We start from the raw sequence: 27,926 nt of genomic DNA, 5'->3' as shown, positions 1-27,926 counted from the left end.
AAATGGCAAAGCCAGATTAGTAAAAACAATGGTGGGATTTCCCTGGGGTACAGGGGTTAAGATTCTTTGCTTCCACTGCAGGGAGCACGGACTTGATCCCTGGTTGAGAAACTAGGATCTCACATGCTGCGCAGCACAGCCAAAAATAAAAATGAATAAATTAAAACAATGGTAAAATAAAACCCAGCTAATATGATCTCATCATAACTTCAGAAATGTGTAATGATTATGAAGGAGCATAGATGAATGAAGCAGAGAAGGCATGGTTACAGCAAAGACTGCTTGAACATGCAGAGCTAAAGAACAAGTGATGTAAATTTTAGAGCCCCTAATAGTCTCAGGCTTTAAAAGAATGAACATAATAAATACTGAAGTTTGTATGAAAATGAAATGGTCAAGGATAAACAGGATCCACTTACACGGAAGAAAAGATGTCAGAAGTTGCTCTAATGGATAGTGAGATTTACTTCAAAGTTACCATAATTAAGAAGATGTGATAATGGCAGGTACTTCAAAGGAATATAAGAAAGACTTATTAAACTGAATGAGGTAGATTCATGATTAGGTCCAGTTACTCAGAAGCATCTCTGTTAATCTCATTATAATTTTTTCATACTTCATTATTGATGAAGAGCATTTCTTTTCCTTTGGATTATGAGTGCAAACCTGAGACATAAACAAGTATTTGTCAGAAGAAAAGAAAATAGAGCAGTTCTTAACTTGGGCTTTATCACTGAGTAATCATCATATATCCCTAGAAATACATTTAACTTTTTCTCAGTATTCAATTAAACACCTTTGATTGAACCCTATTATACTGGTATTCAAAAAATGAGTGATGCCTACAGAGACTAGCTATTATTTTCAGGATCTTCTTGCTTAAAATCAGGTAATACTTTTATAAGGCTAACTCAAAACTCCTCATTTTACTTGGTGTAAAATAAAGTTTTGAGAAGAGCTAAAAGTTGCATTTTATAAAATTCAATCAGAAGAGTTAGTTATGAGAACCTAAGTGCAAATTTAACCCTAACCCTAACACTAACCCTAACCTTAACCCTGACGCTAAACACAGTTATCATCTGTGTTTGCAGCATTGTTACAAATCACAATATAAACTGTAGCATAAGAAATGAGTCTCTAACTATATATCCCTTTTCATTACTCTGACTTACTTAATGTATTATTTCTCTATTAACTGAGAAGTAATTGTAGCTCATCTGACCATCAAAAAAAATGTAAAATACAACATACAATTTATTTGAAACATAATCATATATTTACTTATAATAAAGATAAACTGGCATCAGAAATATATATGAAAATTATTGGGCATAATATGAACACAAGCATACTTATTTGGTTAATACACAGCTTGTCTTTAATTCAAGTGGTTTTTCAGTCCCATTGGACTTCTGAATTATACTGAGGGAGAAAGCAGTTTCATGGTTGTCAAACTCCTGACTGTCTTTTTCACATCTTTATTCCTAAGGCTACAGATAAGAGGATTCAGCATAGGAATCATGACAGTAAAAAACACAGTGGCTACTTTGACGAGGAGCCATGAGCTTTTGGAGTTGGGTACACAATAAAGGAACAGGACAGTCCCATGGAAAATGGTGATGGCGGTCAGATGGGAGGCACAGGTGGAGAAGGCTTTTCGGAGTCCACCAGCTGAAGGCATCTTGATGATTGTGACAACTATGAAAGCATAGGAGGTGAGGATAATCAGGAGGCTACACACCTCATTGAGTGTAGAAATGATGAAACACATCAGTTGACTGAAATGGGTGTCAGAACAGGAAGCAGAGATGATGGCAGAATACTCACAGCCAAACTGATGTATGACATTAGAACCGCAGAAGGACAGCTCCAAAAGAGAACACGTGATTGTCAAGGAACACATTCCACCCCAAGTGTAAGTCCCAGTGACCAGGAGGCTGCAGAGCTTAGGAGACATAGCAATTGTGTAGAACAGGGGGTTACAAACAGCCACAAACAGGTCATAGGCCATTGCTGCTAGCATGGACATCTCCGTAATCACAAATGCACAGCCAAAGAAAAACTATGCCATGCATCCTTTGAAATAGATAACTCTGTCTTCCACAACCAAGATACCTAGGAGTTTGGGTATAAATAATGCTGGAAGAGCAAATATCCAAAAAGGATAGATGGCTGAGAAAAAAATATGGGTGTGTGGAGTTTGGGACTGGTCCTTATGACCACAATTATGCCAAGGTTCCCCACCAGAGTGACTGTGTAAATGGTTAGAAACACCAAGAAAAGGGGTGCCTGGAGGCGGGGATATTCTGAGAAGCCCAAGAGGATGAACATGCTCACAGAGCTCTGATTTCCTTCATTCAGTACCATGGCTGTTGATTTAAAAAAATAAAAATAAATAAGAATTAAAATTGAGCAGTGGAACATGAGAAGGTGGAGTGAAAGAAACTGAAGATAGCTCAACCTAAGCTAGTGAGGGCAGTGTGATCAGTGTATACCCAGGAATGTTCTGAAGTGTCAAGTTGAAGTCTTTACAACTTAAGTGAATTTGATTATGGGAAATTAGCTTTATCCTTTAGAATTTTAGTTTATTTACCTGGAAAATAAGAAAGAATAGTATTTATCAATAGTAGTATTATATATAAATGATTCCTAAATGAATGTGATGCTTAGAGCATTAAATATCCCTAAGATAGAATATAATTCTATGAAAACACCGGCTACATAGAAGGAAATCAGAAAAAAAAAAAAAAAAGAACTAAACAAATCATTGGTTGGATTATGGCAGTCACCTGATAACAGCAGAATTAACCTGGGAAAGATTAAACACTTTTAATACATAAAGAAAAATATAATAGGAAATTTCTGCACATGCACGATGGTCCTGGGACTAATAAAAGTAGAATTTAGCCTGTATATTGCTGTTTTCAGCTCATGTAGGTTTCCTCTGACAAAAACCATCTGGATTCCATATCCCTCAGATCAGAGTGAAAGGATGATCCTAGGTTGAATCAACTCACCAAACGCCAGATATCTTTGGTGTATTTTTATGATGGATTCCTTGATAACACTAATATGCTGCATACATGTTGAGTATCAACATTGAAAGTTTGGTTTAAATGTTTCCAGTCCTTTCATCAGAAAGCTGATGATTCCTGCAAAATATAGTTAATAAAGATAGCAAGAAATAACATCTGTCCTTTTTGCAACAGTCATGAAATTGCAGAAGGAGAATGAAAACACCCTTAAGTAATAGATAGACCTATTATACTTCATGATGGTATTTTAATTTGTTTTATATCTTACCACCTAACCCTGGGGACTCAAACCCTGAAGAATTCTTACAGAGTTTATTGTCATGAGCTACAAACAGAATAACTAAAGGAAACTTCCTCTTCTGTAATTTACAGTATGATTTCTTTTGTCATTGACCTATTGCTGATGTTTTTAAAAATAATTCACCTCTATACAGAGGCTGTGTTCATGCATGCTAAGTCACTTCAGTTGTGTTGGACTCTTTGCGACCCCATGGACTGTAGCCTGCCAGGCTCCTCTGGCCATGGGATTCTCCAGGCAATAATACTGGAGGGGATTGCCATGCTATCCTTCAGGGGATCTTCCTGACCCCGGAATTAAACCCCTCTTCAAGGTTACCCACTCCAGTATTCTGGCCTGGAGAATTCTATGGACTGTATAATCCATGGGGTCACAAAGAGTCAGACACAACTGAGCGACTTTCACTTCACTTCACTTATGTCTCTTATGTCTCCTGCATTGACAGGAGAGTTCGTTGCCACTAGTGCCACTTGGGAAGACCATACAGAGCCTATACTTCTTAAAATCATGAAAAATTATATGAACATATTTTCCAATGACCCTAACCCAAATTATGGCTGATAAGATATGCTTTTTAGTCTTATATATCTCTACATATATTGATATGAAAGCACAGTTAACAATACACTATACAAAATGCACAACATTATACTATGCATATTTTTGCATTTAGCCAGTTAGGCTTATTATTTGTCATGCCCTGAATATGAGTGCCGTCAACTAAGGCTTGGTAGACGGAGATTTATTAGGTGTTATGATACTGGCTTAGACTGCAAGGAGGCCCAACCAGTCAATCCTAAAGGAAATCAGTCCTGAATTTTCATTGGAAGGACTGATGCTGAAGCTGAAACTCCAATACTTTGGCCACCTGATGCAAAGACCTGACTCATTGGAAAAGACCCTGATGCTGGGAAAGATTGAAGGTGGGAGGAGAAGGGGACTGCAGAGGGTGAGATGGTTGGGTGGCATCACCGACTCAATGGTCATGAGTTTGAGTAAACTCTGGAAGTTGGTGTAGACAGGGAGGCCTGGCGTGCTGCAGTCCATGGGGTAGCATAGAGTTGGACACGACTGAGTGACTGAAATGACTGACTGACTGATGATCCTGGTGATAGATCCAACAATATTTTTGTACTACAGTCATAGAGGTCATAGCACCAATATTTTAAATTCATCCATGTGATCCCTGCACCTACTCCTTTATGTCACATACCAAGAAGAAAGAAGGCCGTGTAATTGACCCAATAAGATGTTACTACATAGTTTCTTTGGAAGAGGAAATTGCAACCACTCCATTATTCTTGTCTGGAAAATTCCATGGACAGCGGAGGCTGGCAGGCTACAGTCCAGAGGGTCTCAAAAAGTGAGACAAAACCAAACATACACACACTTTCACACATACATACACAAGCAGTTTCCTGTGTAGGAAATCTTGATACATACTTATGTAGTGGCGTTGGAAAACAAAGATTACACAAGTTATTCAAAGTGATTGACAATTCTAGTGCAGCTAATTTTGGAAGATTTAGCCAAGCAGGTAACCTACAATTCAGTAGCTAATTGAAGTTCACATTTACAAGTGTAAGCTATTTTTAATATGTGATGGCTAAGAAATGAAGAAAATGTCTGCTTACCTGTTTGAGCATATATTGTCAACAACATCAAAGCAGTTGGCCTGATATTTCAACTGAAGGTTGGTCAGGGCAGGGATTGAATCACCAAATATACTTGTAATTCCAACCAAAGGAGACTTTTAAAAGAGAATCTCTTGAAATAGAAGGTTTTTGGTTTTTGACTTTTTTGCTATTTTATAGATTTCTTAGTATGCTTTGTATTAGTAAGCCAAATATAAATGATAAAAATAGCTGAAGTCCATATAGATCAAAGATAATTAATGCAACAAGTTCTACTTTTAATTTTATTAATTATATAAAGTATTACTCTGATTCTAAATTCCTTTCTTCCAAATTTTGTTCAGAATTGAATGCTAGTTGCAGTTAAAGCAAGCACTGTGTATATGACACTAACTTGTTTCTTTAAAAAAATATTTATTTATTTTAGGTTCATGGGCTCCAGAACACAGGCTCGGTAGTCATGGTGCGCAGGCTTAGTTGCCCATGATATTTGAAATCTTCCCAGATCAGGGATCGAAACAGTGTTTTTATCCTCCAATATGGAGTTTAATTAAAGCTTTAAGGCCTAATTACATAAAGTTTGTGCTTCTAAATAGAGAAGCCCAGATTGTGAATGTTCCCACAGAGAGGTTGGGGATTGCATTATGTAAATATGTTTCTAAATATAAATATATTAATTATTTGTGATATGGAATCTTTTGTATTAAAAAACAGAATTATTTCAAATTGAGATAAAAAGATTTGTAGAAGAGGTAAAGTGACAGAACTGAACGTGGAATGACAGACTGGTTCCAAATAGGAAAAGGAGTATGTCAAGGCTGTATATTGTCACCCTGCTTATTTAACTTATATTCAGAGTACATCATGAGAAATGCTGGAAGAAGCACAAGCTGGAATCAAGATTGCTAGGAGAAATGTCAATAACCTCAGATATGCAGATGACACCACCCTTATGGCAGAAAGTGAAGAAGAACTAAAGAGCCTTTTGATGAAAATAAAAGAGGAGAGTGAAAAAGTTGGCTTAAAGCTCAACATTCAGAAAATTAAGATCATGGCATCTGGTCCCATCACTTTATGGCAGAGAGATGGGGAAACAGTGGAAATAGTGGCTGACTTTATTTTTGGGGGCTCCAAAATCACTGCAGATGGTGATTGCAGCCATGAAATTAAAAGACGCTTACTTCTTGGAGGGAAAGTTATGACCAACCTAGACAGCATATTAAAAAGCAGAGACATTACTTTTTGGCAACAAAGGTCTGTCTAGTCAAGGCTATGGTTTTTCCATTGGTAAAGTATGGATGTGAGAGTTGGACTATAAATAAAGATGAGTGCAGAAGAATTGATGTTTTTGAACTGTGGTGTTGGAGAAGACTCTTGAGAGTCCCTTGGACTGCAAGGAGATCCAACCAGTCCATCCTAAAAGAGATCAGTCCTGGGTGTTCATTGGAAGGACTGATGTTGAAGCGCTCCAATACTTTGGCCACCTAATGCGAAGAGCTGACTCATTTGAAAAGACCCTGATGCTGGGAAAGATTGAGGGCAGGAGGAGAAGGGGACGACAGAGGATGAGATAGTTGGATGGCATCATTGACTCGATGGACATGGGTTTGGGTGGACTCCAGGAGCTGGTGATGGACAGGGAGGCCTGGCATGCTGCAGTTCATGGGGTCGCAAAGAGTTGGACATGACTGAGTGATTGAACTGAACTGAATTGAAGTGCCAAATGCTCATTTAAATAATAAATGACTAAATGGTTTTATTTACAGGACTTGTTATTTTTAAACAACTACAACAAGTACAATGAGTGGGGAAAAAGAAAAATTAAAAGAAAGGCAAGTTAAACTACAGGAAAATATTTGTCAGGAGAAATATTGAGATTCTAGCGTCTAGGCTGCTGCTGCTGCTGCTAAGTTGCTTCAGTCTGTCCGACTCTGTCTGACCTCATAGACGGCAGCCCACTGGGCTCCCAAATCCCTGGGATTCTCCAGGCAAGAACACTGGACTGGGTTGCCATTTCCTTCTCCAATGCATGAAAGTGAAAAGTGAGAGTGAAGTCGCTTAGTCATGTCCGACTACTAGAGACCCCATGGACTACAGCCTACCAGCTCCTCCATCCATGGGATTTTCCAGGCAAGAGTACTGGAGTGGGTTGTCCTTCTCCAAGAGTCTAGGCTAGAGAGGTACTAAAGCAAATTGTGAATGAAACCAGACAGATTTTTGAAGAAATTTTTTCAAAGGGAGAAGTTTTTTTTTTTTTTTTGGCCTAATACAAAATCAGATTGTATCCTAACAGACACAAACAGGCAATTGGGGGAAAATGTCATAGTATACTGGAATGCCATAAATATTGCAAAATGCCACAGATCATGTGAGACAGAAAATTATTTTATAATGTGAAGGACTATATAGTCTCTAACACAGAGTTTTCCCACTTAGAAATTTAGGGAACTTTCCTAGTGGTTTAATAAAAAGGAAGATTCTTTTAGGGCTCAGTTCAGTTCAGTCGGGACTTTTCTGGTGGCTCAGAGGTTAAAAGCATCTGCCTGGAACGCAGGAGACCCAGCTTCGATCCCTGGGTTGGGAAGATCCCCTGGAGAAGGAAATGGCAACCCACTCCAGTACTCTTGCCTGGAGAATCCCATGGAGGGAGGAGCCTGGTAGGCTACAGTCCATGGGGTCGCAAAGAGTCGGACACGACTGAGCGACTTCACTCATTCACTCACTCACTCAGTTCAGTCAGTTCAGTTGCTCAGTCATGTCTGATTCTTTGTGACCGTGTGAACCGCTGTATGGCAGGCCTCCTTGTCCATCACCAACTCCTGGAGTTCACTCTAACTCACGTCCATCAAGTCAGTGATGCCATCCAGCCATCTCATCCTCTGTCATCCCCTTCTCCTCCTGCCTCCAATCCCTCCCAGCATCACAGTCGTTTCCAATGAATCAACTCTTGGCATGAGGTGGCCAAAGCACTGGAATTTCAGCTTTAGCATCATTCCTTCCAAAGAACACCCAGGGCTGATCTCCTTCAGAATGAACTGGTTGGATCTCCTTGCAGTCCAAGGGACTCTCAAGAGTCTTCTCCAACACCACACTTCAAAAGCATCAATTCTTCAGTGCTCAGCCTTCTTCACAATCCAACTCACATCCACACATGACTACTGAAAAAACCATAGCCTAACTAGATGGATCTTTGTTGGCAGAGTAATGTCTGCTTTTGAATATGCTATCTAGGTTGGTCATAACTTTCCTTCCAAGGAGTAAGCGTCTTTTAATATCATGGGTGCAATCACCATCTGCAGTGATTTTGGAGCCCCCCAAAAATAAAGTGAGACACTGTTTCCACTGTTTCCCCATCTATTTCCCCTGAAGTGATGGGACCGGATACCATGATCTTAGTTTTCTGAATGTTGAGCTTTAAGCCAACTTTTTCACTCTCCTCTTTCACTTTCATCAAGAGGCTTTTTAGTTCCTCTTCACTTTCTGCCATAAGGGTGGTGTCAGCTGCATAAATGAGGTTATTGATATTTCTCCCAGCAATCTTATCAGAGAATGACATGGCAACCCACTCCAGTACTCTTGCCTGGCAAATCCCATGGACGGAGGAGCCTGGTAGGCTGCAGTCCATGGGGTCGCTAGGAGTCAGACACGACTAATCGACTTCACTTTCACTTTTCACTTTCATGCATTGAAGAAGAAAATGGCAACCCACTCCCATGTTCTTGCCTGGAGAATCCCAGAGACGATGGAGCCTGGTGGGCTGCCATCTCTGGGGTCGCACAGAGTCAGACATGACTGAAGCAACTTAGCAGCAGCAGCTGACAATCTTGATTCCAGCTTGTGTTTCTTCCAGCCCAGCATTTCTCATGATGTACTCTGCATATAAGTTAAATAAGCAGGGTGACAATATACAGCCTTGACATACTCTTTTTCCTATTTGGAACCAGTCTGTCATTTCTTGTACAGTTTTAACTGTTGCTTCCTGACCTGTATATAGGTTTCTCAAGAGCCAGGTCAGGTGGTCTGGTATTCCCATCTCTTTCAGAATTTTCCACAGTTTCTTGTGATCCACACAGTCAAAGGCTTTGGCATAGTCAATAAAGTAGAAATAGATGTTTTTCTGGAACTCTCTTGCTTTTTCCATGATCCAGAGGATGTTGGCAATTTGATCTCTGATTCCTCTGCCTTTTCTAAAACCAGCTTGAACATCTAGAAGTTCACAGTTCACGTATTGCTGACCAAAGATATTTCAACTTATTTCAAAGTAAATTTTGCCAAAGTGTTGATGCCCAGAATTTTGTAGTTTCCTACTATAAGTTCCCCAGGACAATCAAAAGAACCCATACCTCATTTTCTCCCATTTCCTGTGGTCACCACAACTTTCATGACAGTATTCTTCACCAGACACCCAATTTTTCAAAACTTTTGGTTCAGTGAACATTACATTACAGTATCCACAAAGGGTAATTTTTAAACCATAATATTATTACAGACCATTGATTATTGGAATACATTTTTTTTATTCATGTGATGCTTGTTCTGCATTTAAGGCTAAAGATATTGTCCAAATACTCATCTTTGAAAGTCTTCCCCAAAATTACCACTTGAATTTCTTTGGGAAAACATAAACCTCACTAGAAGGTTATACTAGGGAATTAGTTTTTTTAAGTATTGAAAAAATTAATCATGATATTGCACAGTAATGATCACACTGGAAATGTACCATCTTTAGGAGTGGAGGATGCTGTGGTTAGTAGAATATGGAAGAATGGAGACAGGTATCACAGATCAAGAAACTGTTTTTTTATAAACTCGAATCAAGAGCTCTTTTACTAATTTCCTACTAAATCTAGTAGATTTTATATTTTAAACTTTTTACAATTTTTGATTCTGAATTTCCCTTATGTAAGGGCTTTCCTGGTGGCTCAGATGGTAAAGAATCTACCTACAATTTTGGAGATGTGGGTTTGATTCCTGGATGGGAAAAGATCACCTGGAGAAGAGAAGAGCTACCCACTCCCATCCTTGGCTCCCTCCCCTGTCCTCATTGCATTCTTCAGGTCATCACAGAACACTAGACGGGACTCCCTATACTGGATAGGAACATTGGGTTATGACCCTTGGATGACAAGCAAAAGTTAAATTCTTATCACTATCGCCATACATAAAGAGGGTCGGGAATTTTGTTGTCTATCCCTAAACAATAAAAGATATGTGATTTAGTGTAAAGCATTATGGTAAATATTTAATTTTCATGGAAAACTCTAAATCATGGGAGAAAACAAACAATATTTAATATGTTGAATTATAACTACAACACATGGTCCCTCCCTGCTCTCTGCTTATAAACATTAATAATGATTAGTAAGACACAAATAGGAAAGGCAAGTTCTTATACTTAGTCTCAATCAGTCATTTGCTTAAAGCAATCCAGTGACCTGTCAATTATAAAACCTTTGGTAAAACCAGTCATAGTCATGGATTATCTGTTATTTGATATAGAATTACCTGGAATTATCAAGGTTGACTATCTTTGATGAGGTAAATGTTTTAATTAATTTTTTGTGAATTTTGAGCCAGGGCTTTCCAGGTGGCACTAGTGGTAGAGAATCTGCCTGCCAGTGAAGGGGACGCCAGAGACTCTGGTTCAATCCCTGAGAGGCCTGGATTTGATTCCTACCCTGGGAAGTTCCCCTGGAGGAGGAAATGGCGACCCACTCCAGTATTCTTGTCTGGAAAATTCCATGAACAGAGGAGCCCAAGGGGTTACAGTCCACGGCATCACAATGTCAGACCTGACTGAGAAGGCATGCATCATACAGGCACAAATATTGAGCCAACTTCTTCATATGACCCTATACCCCTGACCTAAAACATAACAGCTCTAAAAGAAGCAAAAATTTTCAAACCTTGCCTTTGAGTTTAGCCTTCTTTTTTTTTTTTTTTTTTTTTTACTTTGACTCAAACACAGATGAGACCCAAACAGGGACTTGATTTCTTCCAACATAAGAATGGTCCAAGGAGGATGATTTACATACAGGTCTGTAGAGTGAAGATTAGTTGGTCCATTAGCTCAGCCTTGAAGGTCGAGTGATCTGCCTCAAATCAGCAGAGCTGCCTCAGTAAAGTCACTATTTCAAAAATAGCTGTTGTTGCAACCTACTGGAGTTCATAAATATTTCTTTTTCATGAATAAATAGCTAATGCTTTACTGAAATCTGTACACTAAATCATAATCAATTTGTTGGTTGTTATATTATACTATCATGGGAGAACTGGTTTAAAGATACTGTAACTTAAAATGGATTGAAAATTACCTGAGTAAAATTTCTAGTAAAAGAGATAGATAAATACATTTAAAAATGTACAACCACAATGATGTACGTGGAAAAACTTAAGTGATAGGTATACATTATATCTCCAACTTTTGTATCATTTTCTTGCACTAGCACATAGAAAATAATTTATATCTGGTTATATTATCAATTATATTTAAACTATACCATATTATGAACTATTTAAGTTAGATATATTTCAAATTTGTCTTTGTTTGCCTGGGAATCTTCCAAAGCCAAAATGTTTCTTATGGAATTAATAAAGTCTTAAGACACTTAGAGTTTTATGCTGAGCACCTCTCAATGTACTACTTTTACATTAAGATGTAAACTTCCTTACTGTAGGCTATAACTCTTCAGATCCTTTTAAAAGTCCTGCAGTTCACATGACTTGAATTAAACTGAAATTTAACCAGGACAAATACAAGGTCAGATATTATACACACAAAAAATTACATTTCAATGTTTGTATCAAACTTTTAGTTTAAGTAGTCTTTTATTTCTATTTTTATTTGTAATTTTAAAGTTACTTTAATAAAATAAAAGCATGAACAGAAATTGGCCTGTCAATTGCAAAGTTAAAATAGGTTCATGATTCGATTTGCTATTGAGAAACTCTTACTCTCAAAAAATCTTTCTAGATTTACATTTTATCACAGAACAATTTAATATTGATGAATTTCTTCACTGACTTTTTCACATCTTTGTTCCTGAGGCTGTAGATCAGTGGGTTCAGCATGGGGATGACCAGGGTGTAAAAGACAGAGGCCACCTTGACCATGAGCCATGAACTTCTGGAGTTAGGAACACAGTAGAGGAAAAGGATGGAGAAGGCAATGGCACCCCACTCCAGTACTCTTGCCTGGAAAATCTCATGGACGGAGGAGCCTGGTGTGCTGCAGTCCATGGGGTCACTAAGAGTTGGACACAACTGAGAGACTTCAATTTCACTTTTCACTTTCATGTATTGGAGACAGAAATGGCAACCCACTCCAATGTTCTTGCCCGGAGAATCCCAGGGACAGCGGAGCTTGGTGGGCTGCATAGCTTTCTCTGATTCCCACATGATGAACTTATAAGAAAGATATCTTCCAAAGACCATGTCCACAACAGATCCTCTGTAACAATACTTTGTAAGGTCTCAGCACTGCAAAGATTGATTATGACTATTATTCCAGCCACATTGCTTCAATTTAAAATGCTCTGTGCAAGATTATGAGAATAATTTTCCATGATTGTTTAGTATAACAGTGACTTTAAGATTCTAAATAAATGTTAATAGCAAATGTATAACATTAACATTATTCAGTATGACTTTCCCAGAAACTGCTTGGATCTATAAATTCAACCTCATTATCACTTAATACATCCTTCTTAGTGAAGGTGGATTTATCAACCTCTGCTATATAGTACACACCTATTTCTTTATAATTTATTTCCCTATTTTATTCTTTCTTATGATGTTTGCTTTATTTTACCACCTACTTTTATAGATATGACTCATTGTTTCATCCTCTCTGTATGCAGACAAACTTGCATATTTATCACTCACAATTACTGTAGGTTATATCCTTATTATTTATAAATATGGTTGTTACTGTCATTTTATTTCTAGAAAATTACAGGAAAATCTTGAAGACAAGGCCCACTTTGTTATAATCCTCCCTTTTGCCAAAAGGAGAATTCTCCATTTCTGACTTTATGGTGAATACCCAATGAGAAAACTAGGATACAAATTATTTGAAAGAAAGAATTGGAATATAACTCCATAAACCTTCTCAGCCAAAAAGTGGTCCTTGGTGGACACTTTGTTTTACACATGTGTTTGTCTCCTACAAAGATTACTGGATCTTTGTGTTTTCTTTTTTAAGTAAAACAAAGGAGACATGAGTCAACTCACCTAAATACAGAAGAACTTGAATGAGTCATTTAATGAAGAACTCTTTGCTAAGATTAATGAACTCCAGCAATGCTGCTGCTTAGTACTTAATAGAAACACACCTGAAAAGGATAGTAAAAGTGCCCAGTATTTTTCATTAATTATTTCATACTTTATGATGTTCAATCTGTTAAGAAAACTCAGAGATACCAAAGATAAGATCAAGCCTGAAAAGTAAATCCTGGCACCAAACTTTATCACAAATATATGCCATCATGACCTTAGGCATGTGAAAACTAGAGAATATAACTGAAGTACTGCCTTGATGCCTGCAATTCAACTAATAACATTTTAACTCTGAACTCTGTCCCAGGTGGTATATTGATTGTATATTATTTCTCTAAAGCCTTAGGGCATTTGTATTATCAACTTTACTCATTTAATCTTAAAAAATAAACAACATTTTAAAAAATTTTATGTGGATATAAAATACATAAATACACAAGGGGAAATTATACAGCAATAGATTTATATTTTATTAATCCATATTTAATTTTTAAAATTTTCTTATGAAGATATATATATATATATTCTTATGTTTCTGAACATATGGCTGCTAAACTATAATTATACTGTATATTTTGTACTTTACAATATTTGTACTATAAGATTTATTTTATATTTACACTATTGATTCTATTGATAGAAAACAGCTTCCATTGGCTTTTCAAATATAGAATGTTCTCAGATGTTTATGTTTATTACTGAATCTAAAAAGAAATTTTGGATGATGATATGTTTTCTAAAAATATCTGTTTATGAAAAGGATGATATTTTCACTAATTTTCATAACTACCCATCTTGGCTTTAAGGACACAGGTTAAGAATAATAATAACTTGATGCAGAAGGAGCTGAAGTGGAAGCAGTGAAAGATTTTATGTTCTTTGGCTCCAAAATCATTGCTTTATGGTGACTGCACCCATGAAATTAAAATGCACTTGCTCCGTGGGAGGAAAGTAATGACAAAACTAGGCAGCATATTCAAAACCAGAGACATCACTTTGTCAACAAAAGTCCATATAGTCAAAGCCATGTTTTTTCCAGTAGCCAGGTATGGATGTGAGAGTTGGATCATAAAGAAGACAAAGTGCCAAAGAATTGTCCTTTCAAATTGTGGCGCTGGGGAAGACTCCTGAGAGTCCTTCGGACAGGAAGATCCAACCAGTCAATCCTGAAGGAAATCAACCCTGAATATTCATTGGAAGGGCTGATGCTGAAGCTTAAGGTCCAGTGTTTTGGTCGCCTGACATGAAGAGCTGACTCACCAGAAAAGACCCCGATGCTGGGAATGATTGAAGGCTAGTGGAGAAGAGAGCAGCAGAGGATAAGATGGTCAGATGGCATCACTGACTCAATGGACATGAGTGTGAGCAAACTCCAGGAGACAGTGAAGGGCAGGGAAGCCTGGCATGCTGCAGTCCATGCGGTGGCAAAGACTCGGACACGACTTAGTGACTGAACAACAATAACAACAAGCTTATTTCTCACTAGTGGAAGATTCAAAATACATTTTGACTGGGTAACTGTGCCCTATATGGGCTCTGATTTCTCCCAACTTGTACCTCACCATCATCATGGTGCTTCTGAGGTTATGATTCTCTTAATATTCATTGGAGAAAGAATAGATTCTTCTTCAAATAAATGATGCCAGGACAACTGGGTGTTCACAAGCATAATTATGGGATTGGACACTTACCTCATACTATATACAACAATTAACTCAGAAAGTGAACAAGGACCTGAATGAAAGAGCATAAACTATAAAAATCTTACAAGAAAAACACAGGCCTTAAGTTTCATGGCCTTGAATTTGGCAGTAGATTCTTAGATAGGGAAACAAAAACATAAGTGACAATAAATAAATAAATAAATAAATTGAACTTCCTCAAAATTTAATATATTTGTATATTAAAAACATTATCAATAAAATGAAAAGAAAAGGTACACAGAAGAAACAATAAAGACAAAAAGTCAAATCAGATACAACACAAAATTTACAAATGTCCAACAAGCATGTGAAAATATTCTCAACATATTTAGTTATTGAAGTCGCTCAGTCGCTCAGTCATGTCCGACTCTTCGTGACCCCATGGACTGTAGCCCACCAGGCTCCTCCATCCATGGAAGTTTCTAGGCAAGCGTACTGGAGTGGGTTGCCCTTTCCTTCTCCAGGGGATTTTGCCAAACCCGGGTCTCCCGCATTGCGGGCATACGCTTTACCGTCTGCGCCACCAGGGAATCACTACAGACATACAGAATAAGTTTGGTGGTTCCTCTCACATGGATGAACATAGAATTACTATTAGACAAAATGCTTAGCAGGGAAAAAAATAGTCTTTTACAAAGAAGTGTTAGGCTTTTCCCCCAATTTCTGGCAGATAATATATATCTTATGTGATAGTAGAGTCTATTTAGGGAGGAGGGGCTGGGTACACATGACACCAAGGTGTGTGCATGCTATGTCGCTTCAGTGGTGTTTGATTCCTTGCCGCTCTATGGACTGTAGCCCACCAGGCTTCACTGTCTATGGAATTCTCCAGGCAAGAATAATGGAATGGGTTGCCATGCCCTCCTCCAGAGGATCCTCCCAACCCAGGGATTGAATCCATGTCTCCTACATTGCCTGCATTGTTAGGCAGGTTCTTTACCACTAGTGCCACCTGGGAAGCACCACAGCACATGTCAAATAGAGTCCACTCCTTAGAGTGGATGTGAGTTTACTGTGAAGTGTGTCAGCTGCTCAGTCGTGTCTGAATCTTTGTAACTCCATGGAATGAAGCCCGCCAGGCTCCTCTGTCATGGGATTCTCCAGGCAAGGATACTGGAGTGGGTTCCCTTCCTTTTCTCTAGGGGATCTTCCCCACCCAGGGATAGAACAAAAGTCTCCTGCATTGCAAGCGAATTCTTTATCATCTGAGCCACCAGGGAAGTCCATGAGTTTGCTAGTTAAGCAAAATTAAATCAGGTTAACCAAGATGCTCTAATTGGTATTAGCAGGGTCCCCATTCAATCCATCATTAATGTTACTTACCAATGAAGTTCTCGTTATGTTATCATTGTATAGCAATAGCTATTTTATACGTCATTTGACTGCCACGAAAGACTATTTTAGATTTAGCTGGAACTATTTCTGAAGTGTGCATTTCTTAATTTTATTTTTGATGAATTATGTACAAAAGGCAAATAAATTTTATATTAACAAGTAGAATTTTACCAAATCATATTCAGGACTTTGTGGGGGCAGAGACATGACTTCTTTGCACTTATAATGTACCAATTCTTTCTATGCGGTGTTAAATAAATATATCCTTTAAATTGAGGCTTCTCTGGTACCTTAGATGGCAAAGAATCTGCCTGCAATGCAGGAGACATAGGTTTGATTACTGGTCATGCAGATTCCCTGGAGAAGAGAATGACTACCCACTCCAGTATTCTTGCCAGGGACACAGGAGCCTGGCAGGCCAAAGCCCATAGAATTGTAAAGAGTCGGACATGACTAAGCAACTAAGCACAGGCATGTCTTTTAACTTTAGTGTCTTAGTGTTGAACAACTCTTGGAGAAGGCAATGGCACCTCACTCCAGTACTCTTGCCTGGAAAATCCCATGGATTGAGGAACCTGGAAGGCTGCAGTCCATGGGGTCGCTGAGGGTTGGACACGACTGAGCGACTTCACTTTCACTTTTCACTTTCATGCATTGGAGAAGGAAATGGCAACCCACTCCAGTGTTCTTGCCTGGAGAATCCCAGGGACGGGGAAGCCTGGTGGGCTGCTGTCTATGGGGTCACACAGGGTCGGACACAACTGAAGTGACTTAGCTGTAGCAGTAGCAGTAGCAGTTGAACAACTCTTAGCTACTATGATTCAACTGATGTAACTCCCTCATGGTTAACTATAAACTTTCATGACAACTCAAATCCATTCTTCAATGACTTATAATGACTTAAAGAAAAGAGAAAAAGAAGATTCACCTGAACTGCCAAATGGTAATGTGTCTTTCTTAAGAAATCTTTACATGACAAACACTTTATCTAGAGACTTAAATAGTCTAGGCTTTAATTAGGTGTTATTTAGTATTTTATTGCTAATTCTCTACAGTTTACTAAAGTTGTTGAATGATGTATCAACAAGGGAATTACATTAAATGTGTACACTCTTTTGTTTCCTAAAAATTGGAATTTGAAATGCTATTAAAAATGCTAGAAAACTTGGACAGTTCTCTACAGTGCTCTTGTAAATGAAAAAGCAAACCTAAGCCATTTTACAATCATTGACATAATAATTTGGTATTGACTAGCTTCCTAGCAGTCTCTTTCACTTCTTTGTTCCTAAGGCTGTAGATCACTGGGTTCAGCATGGGGATGACCACTGTGTAAAAGAAAGAGGCCACCTTGACCATGAGCCATGAACTTCTGGAGTCAGGAACGCAGTAAAGGAAAAGGATGGTCCCATGGAAGATGGTAATGGCAGTCAGGTGGGAGGCACAGGTGGAGAAGGGTTTGTGGTGCCCCCCAGTTGAAGGCATCTTCAGGACAGTGATAAAAATGAAAATATAGGAGGTGAGAATAATCATCAGGCTGCTTATTTCATTAAACATGGCAGAGACTAAAATGATCTCCTGGCTAATGTAGGGGTCAGAGCAGGAAACAGCAACAAAGGCCGCCTGCTCACAGACAAAGTTATTTATGATATTATTTCCTCTAAAGGACAATTCAGATAAAAAGTAGGTAAGAGTCAGGGAACAGACTGTACCCCAAGAGTATGATGCACCTACCAATAAGGAACAAAGCTTCTGGGACATGCCCCAACCAGTAACACTGAAGAAGCTGAAGTTGAACTGCTATAGGCAGCTATAAAAATGGCCATAAAAATAATTAAAATGTATTACCAACTTAAATCCTCACAACACAATATAGGTGGCCCAAAAGTTTAAACATAATATATAAAACAATAGAAAATTTAAAAATTAAATGTTGGAAGAATATGAAGATATTGTGGTGACACTGAAATAGGGAAATTCTTTCTATTGAGAAATTAACGCCAAAGAAAATTGTGTTAGACTTGATTAGGTAGATGTTAAGTATTTCTACATGGCCAAAAATTTTGCACAGTATAAAAAATTAAAAGCAAATCACAAGTTGTAAAAATAATTCCACACAAATGGTCAATATGATAATATCTCTACTATATAATTAAATCATCAAAATCAGAATGGAAAATGATTGACAATCAAGTGAAACATAAAAGTTTCTCACTCCAGGAGATGGTGATGGACAGGGAGGCATGGTGTGCTGCAATTCATGGGGTCGCAAGGAATCGGACATGACTGAGCGACTGAATTGAACTGAACTGAACTGATGTGAAATAGGCTACAACAAATTTAACACCATCTTCCTGAAGGACAAAGTGAATCATTAAAATTGCAGATAATTTTCTTGTCTATACACCTAAACATACCACAGACAGCTGTGTTTCTTCTGAAAGAAAGACTGATTTTTTTTTTTTTTTTTAAGGCCTGGATTAGAAGTTTGCAGCTGCAACTTTTGAAAGGAAGATGTCTTTCAATGTAATGACTCCTGACACACTTTATGGGAGAAGTATGGATATGAGAGTTGGACTATAAAGAAAGCTGAGCACTGGAAGAATTGATGCTTTTGAACTGTGGTGTTGGAGAAGACTCTTGAGAGTCCGTTGGACTGCAAAGAGATACATCCAGTCCATCCTAAAGGAAATCAGTCCTGAATATTCATTGGAAGGACTGATGTTGAAGCTGAAACTCCAATACTTTGGCCACATGATGAGAAGAACTGACTCATTAGAAAAGATTCTGATGCTGGGAAAGATTGAAGGCAGGAGGAGAAGAGTACAACAGAGGATGAGATGGTTGGATGGCATCAAAGATGAGATGGACATGAGTTTGAGTAAACTCCAGGAGCTGGTGATGGACAGGGAAGCCTGGCATGCTGCAGTCCATGAGATCACAAAGAATCAGACACAACTGAGCAACTGAATTGAACTGAAGTTGATATAAGTTCAGTAAGTTAATAAAACACTTTTGGCATCAATGTGCTTCTCTATAAAATGGGGATAATGATAATGAAAACACCAGTTTAATACATGAATAAGTAAATGAAATGAATGTGTCTGGTAGATAATAAATGGTTCATGTAATGCAAATATATGTATCAGACCTACAGAAAAATAGCTTTGGACTCTAACCATATGACTTTCTTTTGAAATTTGATAAAGTATGTTTACCCTTCTAGTTTCAAATGACTCCTCAAGTTTTGGTATGAAAAAAAAATTCTTTCATATTCAAGAAGAACTGTGAACCATAGAGATATTTATGAAAATAAGTATAAATAAGGAATAATTTCAAAGTTCTGGCTTAATGTTTGTGTCACAAAAGGAATTAGACATTGATCATAAATTATTCCTTTCTCCTTTTGTGAGTTTCTCACTTTATGCATTGCATAAAATTGTAGGGCAAAGAAAAAAAAAAAAAAGAAAATCTGTGGATACCTCCACTATGTTGTCTTTCTCAACATTTCTAACTAAGAGTTTCTATCCCTGATTTGTTTAAGCACAGGCTAAGCAAAAACAAAAGAAGTTCTAAAATTAGGGTACTATGGAAAAACCTATTTCATACAAGTGACAATATGAAGAATTGAATAGAGCAACAGTAACACTCTGGAGAAAAAACTTATTCTGTAATCATCACCTAGAGTGTAATTGTTATCCTTTCCAAGGTCTATTTTGAATCCATGGATATGAACATTGAAGCCTTGGTAAAGTGCACTGAAGTTATCAAAATGCTTGATGAATGCCTTGTTATTGTTCAGTCACCTAGTCATATCCAATTCTTAATGACCCAATGGACTGCGGTTCACCAGTCTTCCCTGTCCCTCACCTAAATGTGTAGTCATTGTTAAATATTCAACAAATGTTAATGCTTAGGACATTGTTTTCTTCTGTCAGTGATCTGCAAAATTTTAAAATTTTCTTTCACAGTCTACAACAGGAACAATTTTCCCTATGTGTGTAAATGATTACTTACTTGGCATCTTGTACAAATTAAGTTACTCTCTTCTTCAACAAAATCCTAACAGCATTTTTCACTTCTGTGTTTTTCACTGTGTAAATGATAGTATCTAACATGGGAATGAGGATTGTAAAGAGCCCAGCTACCGACTTGTCCCCAGGGTGACTGGTCCCAGGAAGTGTGTAGCAGAATATACAGGGACAGAATAGAGCACCGCTACTGACAGCGGGGGCCACATGCAGAGAGGGCCTGGCGTCTTCCTCTAGAACTTCAGGGAACTCAGAATGACTGTGCAGGAGATGGGGAGCAGGAAAAACATGAGCAAACACATGGCCCCACTGTTTGCTGTCACTGCCATTCCAATCTTGTGTCACTGCAGGCAGTTTCCAAGAGTGAGAAGAAATCACATGTGACATGATCAACGGCATTGAAACCACAGAAAGTCAAGTCAACCATGAAGAGAATTTGCACAGCAGCAGATAGGATCCCTCCAGTCCAAGCCACCACCACCGAGTTGGCAGAGCCCCTTTTGCAGGATGGTCGTGTAGTGCAGAGGCTTATAGATGCCCACATACCGGTCATAGGCCATGACAGTGAGGACTATGATGTCTGAGCCTCCTAGGAAGTGTGCCAAAAAGATCTGATTCAAGGAGTCACTCCAGGAGGTGATTCTTTTTTGGTACAACAGAGGAATTATCATTTTGGGTGTAACGGCAGATGTGTGAAAAGCATCTGTTAAGGCCAAGTAAATGAGAAAGAAATATATGTGAGCAGAAAGTGTAGGGCTTAGGGAGATGGTGATGACAATGAGCAGAATGGCCAGCAGAGTTAACAGGAAAATGAACAGAAAGACAATGAAAAGTATTTTCTGTAGGTGTGGATTCTGCATGAGTCCCAAGAAAGCAAATTCAGTCACATTGTTGGGAGGCCTGAGGAGATCCATTTAGGAAGTAACATCTTCCGGGGACCTGAATTACCTACAAAGGAATAAATACTAATACCTGTTAATCATGAAAGGATTGTGGTCTGAATTTCTTAGCACAAAACTAGAGCAGTCACTGTAACTCTGGACCATGTCCTTGACATTCGTGCCCCAATACTTGTTTCAAGACTTTCTTATTTCTTCTATGACAACTTTTATCTCTTCAGACACCTATTGGCTGTCATCTGTAAAGCATCTCTGGGAGATCATTTGATATGCAATTTATGGAGAAAATATGGTGCTATGTATATGAGATCTGGATTATCTTTCTGGTTCCACCTTCATTTGATAATTTTATTATCAAATGATAATAAGATAATTTTATTATCTTATTGTCCCAAGTTTCCAAGCCCTCCTCTGTGTCTGTGAGGTTACAAATTGTAACTATCAGATGTACCTTCTAGGCTGAGAGGTCCTGTAAGCAGGTAAGAGTTATTGTTTTTTCCATGAGAATTTAAATTTTAACCCTCACTTCAAACTGTGGAAAGAAAAACATTGTCAATAAATAACTTTCTAAGCAGGCAGTTAAGGGAAATATATAAATCCTTGACAATACACCCTACCTGGTAACTCCTGGTACTTATGTACAGGAATACATAAGCTATTCAGGTGTGTTTCCTCACTGTGCCTGGCATATTGTCTACAGTGCCTGAAACACATCAGGTGACAAGAGATTCTTGGTGAATTGCCATGTTCCATGGCTAAGATTAGTCCTGCTTCCCCAGACCATAAACTTACCAGGAATTGAAGTGCTGATGTCCTCTAGCTCTGTTTATCATAAATATCTATGAGAAACATAAATTTTATATAAATTATATATCAACTAATAAACACCAAGTACATAAAATCTATTACTTACAATAGGTACCTATTACTAGTTCACTCAGTCAACAAATATCTTTTGGACAGTTACTAGGCATATTAGTAGGTGTATTGTGTGTTTGTTTTCACAAAATCATAAAGTGTCCTGTTAAATATCTTTAAATTCCTGAGATTTTATTACTAAACAGCAGAAATTATCCATCCATGATATGAATGAAGCTTTCCAATCCTTTATGTTTCTGCTACATGCTTTCTCACACCTTCTTCTCTCATCTTCCCAAAGCATCCATTATCCATCATTCCTGGTTACAGGGTGTTTCTGTTGTTCAGTCACTAAGTCATGCCTGACTCTTTGTGACCCCAAGGATTGTAGCCTTCCATGCTCCTCTGTCCATAGGTTTTCCCAGGCAAGAATAGTGGGGTGAGTTGCCATTTCCTCCTCCAGGGGATCTTCCTGACTTAGGGATCAAATTCATTACTCTGACATTGATCAGTGGATTTTTAAACTAATGAGCCACCAGGGGAGCCCAGTTATAGGATGCTGCATTACTCATTTGGTGACATAATGCCCTCCCCCACCCAAAAAAAAAAAAAGAGGACACATAAATATAGTAAAATATATTCTGTGGAAACTACTTTTTCCTTTCAAAGATAAAAATATTTACTTTTAAAATTGTTTTTAATTAATTTATTTTTTATTGAAGCATAATTGCTTTACAGAATTTTGCTGTTTTCTGTCAAACCTCAACATGAATTAGCCATAGGTATACATTATTCAAAGTGAAAACTGCCTGCTTGTCTAGAAACAAAATATAGTAGCCTCAGTGCATTCCTTATACTGAGTTGAGAGCCAACCAACTGGTAAGATAAAGGTATAGTGTACATAAGTTAAGAATAAGATATAATTAATAAGCTATTTAGAAACAATTATAAAAAAATAAAAATCAGTTTTTCTACTTCTTAGATCTACAGTATTTTTTCTAGGAAAAAACAGTAAAGGAAAATATATTTTAAAGATAAAAATTATTATTTACATCTCTGTTCAACACCATTATTAAGAGCTGTGGAAAATTTAGAAGCTACATCCAATGTTCAATATTAGAAATGGGTAAGTAAAATATAATGCATGCATTTGATTAACATGTAGTAGTTTTTAATGTTATTAAAAATTAATGCAGCATCCTAAGAAAATTATTATGCTGTATTATTAACTTGGGGAAATTTTGGATGTGAATGTGAATTGTAAAATTATTCTAATTTAATTATAACTGTTCTATTGTTCTAATTTAAATCTATATCATTTAAAAAACAAAATATTTTTGCTTTTAAATTAGTAGTATTGCAGTTGAGTCTACCTCAAAGTTTTGCATGCCTAAAGAAGCAATTTATTTATTTATTTATTTTTAAATCCTTGTTTAAAAATGTCTTTATTACAAATCATTTTTTTCAGAAGTATAAAGCATATGCAAGAATTACACATCTTAAGATTAACATTCGTAAAAATAAATAAGGGAAACCTCATTTACAACAAAATAAGAAACTCTGAAGAGGGAACTCTCATGCACTACCAGAGCCAAGCAGGAGAAAGAACTTCTCCTTGTCTAGCAACAAGCCAGCCAAAGAGAAGCTGTCATCATCCTGGGATTCTCTGAAACAGCCCCATCCAATTTTCTCTTTCCTCTGTAAAAGTAAACCTCTATTCAAGATCTTTAGGACTTTAGGTTTAGGATAATTTGCTTGCCCCAAATTGTAAATCTCTGCTATTCTCAACTAAACTCATTTTGCTGGTAAAATAATTGGCCCTTCTAAAGATTTAATATCCTTGCAGACTCTCAGTGTAATTTCTTTTTCTTTCTTTTTTTTATTCCTTTATTTCTCATGTGTTCCCCATCCTGAACCCTCCTCCCTCCTCCCTCCCCATACCATCCCTCTGGGTCGTCCCGGTGCACCAGCCCCAAGCATCCAGCATCGTGCATTGAACCTGGACTGGCATCTCGTTTCATACATGACATTTCACATGTTTCAATGCCATTCTCCCAAATCTTCCCACCCTCTCCCTCTCCCACAGAGTCCATAAGCCTGTTCTATACATCAGTGTCTCTTTTGCTATCTCGTATACAGGGTTATCGTTACCATCTTTCTAAATTCCATATATATGCGTTAGTATACTGTATTGGTGTTTTTCCTTCTGGCTTACTTCACTCTGTATAATAGGCTCCAGTTTCATCCACCTCATTAGAACTGATTCAAATGCATTCTTTTTAATGGCTGAGTAATACTCCATTGTGTATATGTACCACTGCTTTCTTATCCATTCATCTGCTGATGGGCATCTAGGTTGCTTCCATGTTCTGGCTATTATAAACAGTGCTGCGATGAACATTGGGGTACACGTGTCTCTTTCCCTTCTGGTTTCCTCAGTGTGTATGCCCAGCAGTGGGATTGCTGGATCATAAGGCAGTTCTATTTCCAGTTTTTTAAAGAATCTCCACACTGTTCTCCATAGTGGCTGTACTAGTTTGCATTCCCACCAACAGTGTAAGAGGGTTCCCTTTTCTCCACACCCTCTCTAAAGAAGCAATTTAAATCTAATATTGGTGAGAATGAGGACTGATTATATGATTTTTAGGATCCGTTTAAACCTGAGAATCTATGATTTCCTGGGGAAAAAAATATATCTCACCTATGCTCATGTCTGACATAGATTCATGGTCAGGGCCCCAGGAAGCTATTAGTTCACCAAGAAAGAAATAAAGTAGTAAGGTTAAAAATGTCAACCAGCTCATCTACAACACCGGTCTTTGTTGATTTATAGATGGCACGTTTGCATAAGACCTTTCTCTGGAACCTTAAAAGTTCTACCACATCTCCTGTTTGTAGGCAAATCCTGTGAAGTTTTTTAACTGTAGTTAAGTGGATCTGATAGATAGAGTGCCTGATGAACTATGGAATGAGGTTCATGACATTGTACAGGAGACAGGGATCAAGACCATTCCCATAGAAAAGAAATGCAAAAAAGCAAAATGGCTGTCTGGGGAGGCCTTACAAATAGCTGTGAAAAGAAGAGAAATGAAAAGCAAAGGAGAAAAGGAAAGATAATGGGCATCTGAAAGCAGAGTTTCAAAGAATAGCAAGAAGAGATAAGAAAGCCTTCTTCAGCCATCAATGCAAAGAAATAGAGAAAACAACAGAATGGGAAAGACTAGAGATCTCTTCAAGAAAATCAGAGATACCAAGGGAACATTTCATGCAAAGATGAGCTCGATAAAGGACAGAAGTGGTATGGACCTAACAGAAGCAGAAGATATTGAGAAGAGGTGGCAGGAATACACAGAAGAACTGTACAAAAAAGATCTTCACGACCAAGATAATCACGATGGTATGATCACTCACCTAGAGCCAGACATCCTGAAATGTGAAGTCAAGTGGGCCTTAGAAAGCATCACTATGAACAAAGCTAGTGGAGGTGATGGAATTCCAGTGGAGCTCTTCCAAATCCTGAAAGATGGTGCTGTGAAAGTGCTGCACTCAATATGCCAGCAAATTTGGAAAAGTCATCAGTGGCCACAGAAGTGGAAAAAGTCAGTTTTCATTCCAATCACAAAGAAAGGCAATGCCAAAGAATGCTCAACTACCACACAATTGCACTCATGTCATATGCTAGTAAAGTAATGCTCAAAATTCTCCAAGCCAGTCTTCAGCAATATGTGAACCGTGAACTTCCTGATGTTCAAGCTGGTTTTACAAAAGGCAGAGGAACCAGAGATCAAATTGCCAACATCCGCTGGATAATGGAAAAAGCAAGAGAGTTCCAGAAAAACATCTATTTCTGCTTTATTAACTATGCCAAAGCCTTTGACTGTTTATTTTCCACAGTTTATTGTGGATCACAATAAACTGTGGAAAATTCTTCAAGAATGGGAATACCAGACCACCTGATCTGCCTCTTGAGAAACCTATATGCAGATCAGGAAGCAACAGTTAGAACTGGACATGGAACAACAGACTGGTTCCAAATAGGAAAAGGAGTACATCAAGGCTGTATATTGTCACTCTGCTTATTTAACTTATATGCAGAGTACATCATGAGAAATGCTGTGCTGGAAGAAGCACAAGCTGGAATCAAGATTGCTGGGAGAAATATCAATAACCTCAGATAGCAGATGACACCACCCTTATGGCAGAAAGTGAAGAGGAACTAAAAAGCCTCTTGGTGAAAGTGAAAGAGGAGAGTGAAAAGGTTGGCTTGGAGCTCAACATTCAGCAAACGAAGATTATGGCATCTGGTCCCATCACTTCCTGGGAAATAGATGGGGAAACAGTGGAAACAGTGTCAGACTTTATTTTTTTGGGCTCCAGAATCACTGCAGATGGTGACTGCAGCCATGAAATTAAAAGACGCTTGCTCCTGGGAAGGAAAGTTATGACCAAGCTAGATAGTATATTCAAAAGCAGAGACATTACTTTGCCAACAAAGGTTTGTCTAGTCAAGGCTATGGTTTTTCCAGTGGTCATGTATGGATGTGAGAGTTGGACTGTGAAGAAGGCTGAGCACTGAAGAATTGATGCTTTTGAAGTGTGGTGTTGGAGAAAACTCTTGAGAGGCCCTTGGACTGCAAGGAGATCCAACCAGTCCATTCTGAAGGAGATCAACCCTGGGATTTCTTTGGAAGGAATGATGCTAAAGCTGAAACTCCAGTACTTTGGCCACCTCATGAGAAGAGTTGACTCATTGGAAAAGACTCTGATGCTGGAAGGGATTGGGGGCAGGAGCAGAAGGGGACAACAGAGGATGAGATGGCTGGATGGCATCACTGACTCGATGGACGTGAGTCTGAGTGAACTCCGGGAGTTGGTGATGGACAGGGAGGCCTGGCATGCTGCGATTCATGGGGTTGCAAAGAGTCGGACACGACTGAGGGACTGAACTGAACTACACTGAAGTGGATCCCAGGGGTATTCACCATTATTAGCCAATCTTCTCAACAAATCAGTTATTTCAGAAGGCTTCCCTGGAGGGTCAGAAAGTAAATAATCCTCCTTCTTCATTGTGCGAGACCTGGGTTCAATCCCTGCATTGGGAAGATCCCGTGGAGGAGGGCATGGCAACCCAGTCCAGCGTTCTTTCCTGGAGAATCCCATGGACAGAGGAGCTTGACAGGCTACAGTCCATGTGATCACAAAGAGTCAGACATGACTGATTGACTAAGCACACAACACACAACTGAACTTCAGGGGATAACTTTTATAGCACTCATCTTTAATTTTGATCTACCTCTTAGATGTACATGAAGACAAAACACTATGATGAGAACAAAATATATTAATCATTTACAAATGTTGGTATTTGATAACAAACAAGCTTAATATGGAGCCTGGATATTAACTATTGTAAATGTTAATCATTTAGGTGGGTAACTATTAGATTTAAATTATTTTTCATTATTATATTTTGTTTTTTAATTGATCTATCATTCATGCAAATTATAACTTGTAGATATCACTTTCACATGTACATTAAATGTACATTAAACCCTATCATAATATTTGCACTTCATACAAGGTAAAAGGTACCATACTTTTTCAAATTGGTTATACTAGAATCATTTCTGGAATTAGATTAACATGGTTGAAAATAATTCTATTCTTCAAGTATATTCAGAAATACTAGAATGCTTTTATTTCAGTCATTTAAATTTAATCTCATAATATCCTTATGAAATAGAAAATATAAGCACAGACAGACACCATTATCAACAAGGAAAATAAGACAAGGAATCAGAATACATTTGCAAACTCAAAATAAAAAGCCAGGATACTTTTCTTTAAATTACTCTTTTA

General features: G+C 38.0%; 1 protein-coding gene and 1 pseudogene across 1 annotated transcript; both read right to left on the bottom strand.

Moving 5' to 3' along the window:
• Positions 1–1,236: 1,236 nt before the first annotated feature.
• LOC139184868 (olfactory receptor 1165-like) overlaps positions 1,237–27,926 on the bottom strand; it is an 82,777-nt pseudogene continuing 56,087 nt past the window's right edge.
• On the bottom strand, positions 15,240–21,588 carry LOC139184815 (olfactory receptor 5D13-like). The gene is made up of 2 exons (XM_070795616.1): positions 20,818–21,588; positions 15,240–18,041 (listed from the first exon to the last, which is right to left on the bottom strand). The coding sequence occupies exons 1-2, from the start codon at positions 21,222–21,224 to the stop codon at positions 17,507–17,509; spliced, it is 942 nt and encodes a 313-aa protein (XP_070651717.1). The 5' UTR covers positions 21,225–21,588; the 3' UTR covers positions 15,240–17,506.

This window comes from Bos indicus, chromosome 9 (genome assembly GCF_029378745.1).
Source record: "Bos indicus isolate NIAB-ARS_2022 breed Sahiwal x Tharparkar chromosome 9, NIAB-ARS_B.indTharparkar_mat_pri_1.0, whole genome shotgun sequence".
In the NCBI taxonomy this organism is placed as follows: domain Eukaryota; kingdom Metazoa; phylum Chordata; class Mammalia; order Artiodactyla; family Bovidae; genus Bos; species Bos indicus.
This window is presented reverse-complemented; position numbering and strand designations above follow the sequence as displayed.

What these genes read in the sequence shown, in the direction of transcription:
- LOC139184815 (XM_070795616.1), bottom strand. Translation starts at nt 21,224, where the DNA reads ATGGATCTCCTCAGGCCTCCCAACAATGTGACTGAATTTGCTTTCTTG. An exon ending in CCTCTGCACTACACGACCAT is followed by an intron (nt 18,042 to 20,817) that starts CCTGCAAAAGGG and finishes TACTGGTTGGGG; the next exon opens with CATGTCCCAGAAGCTTTGTT.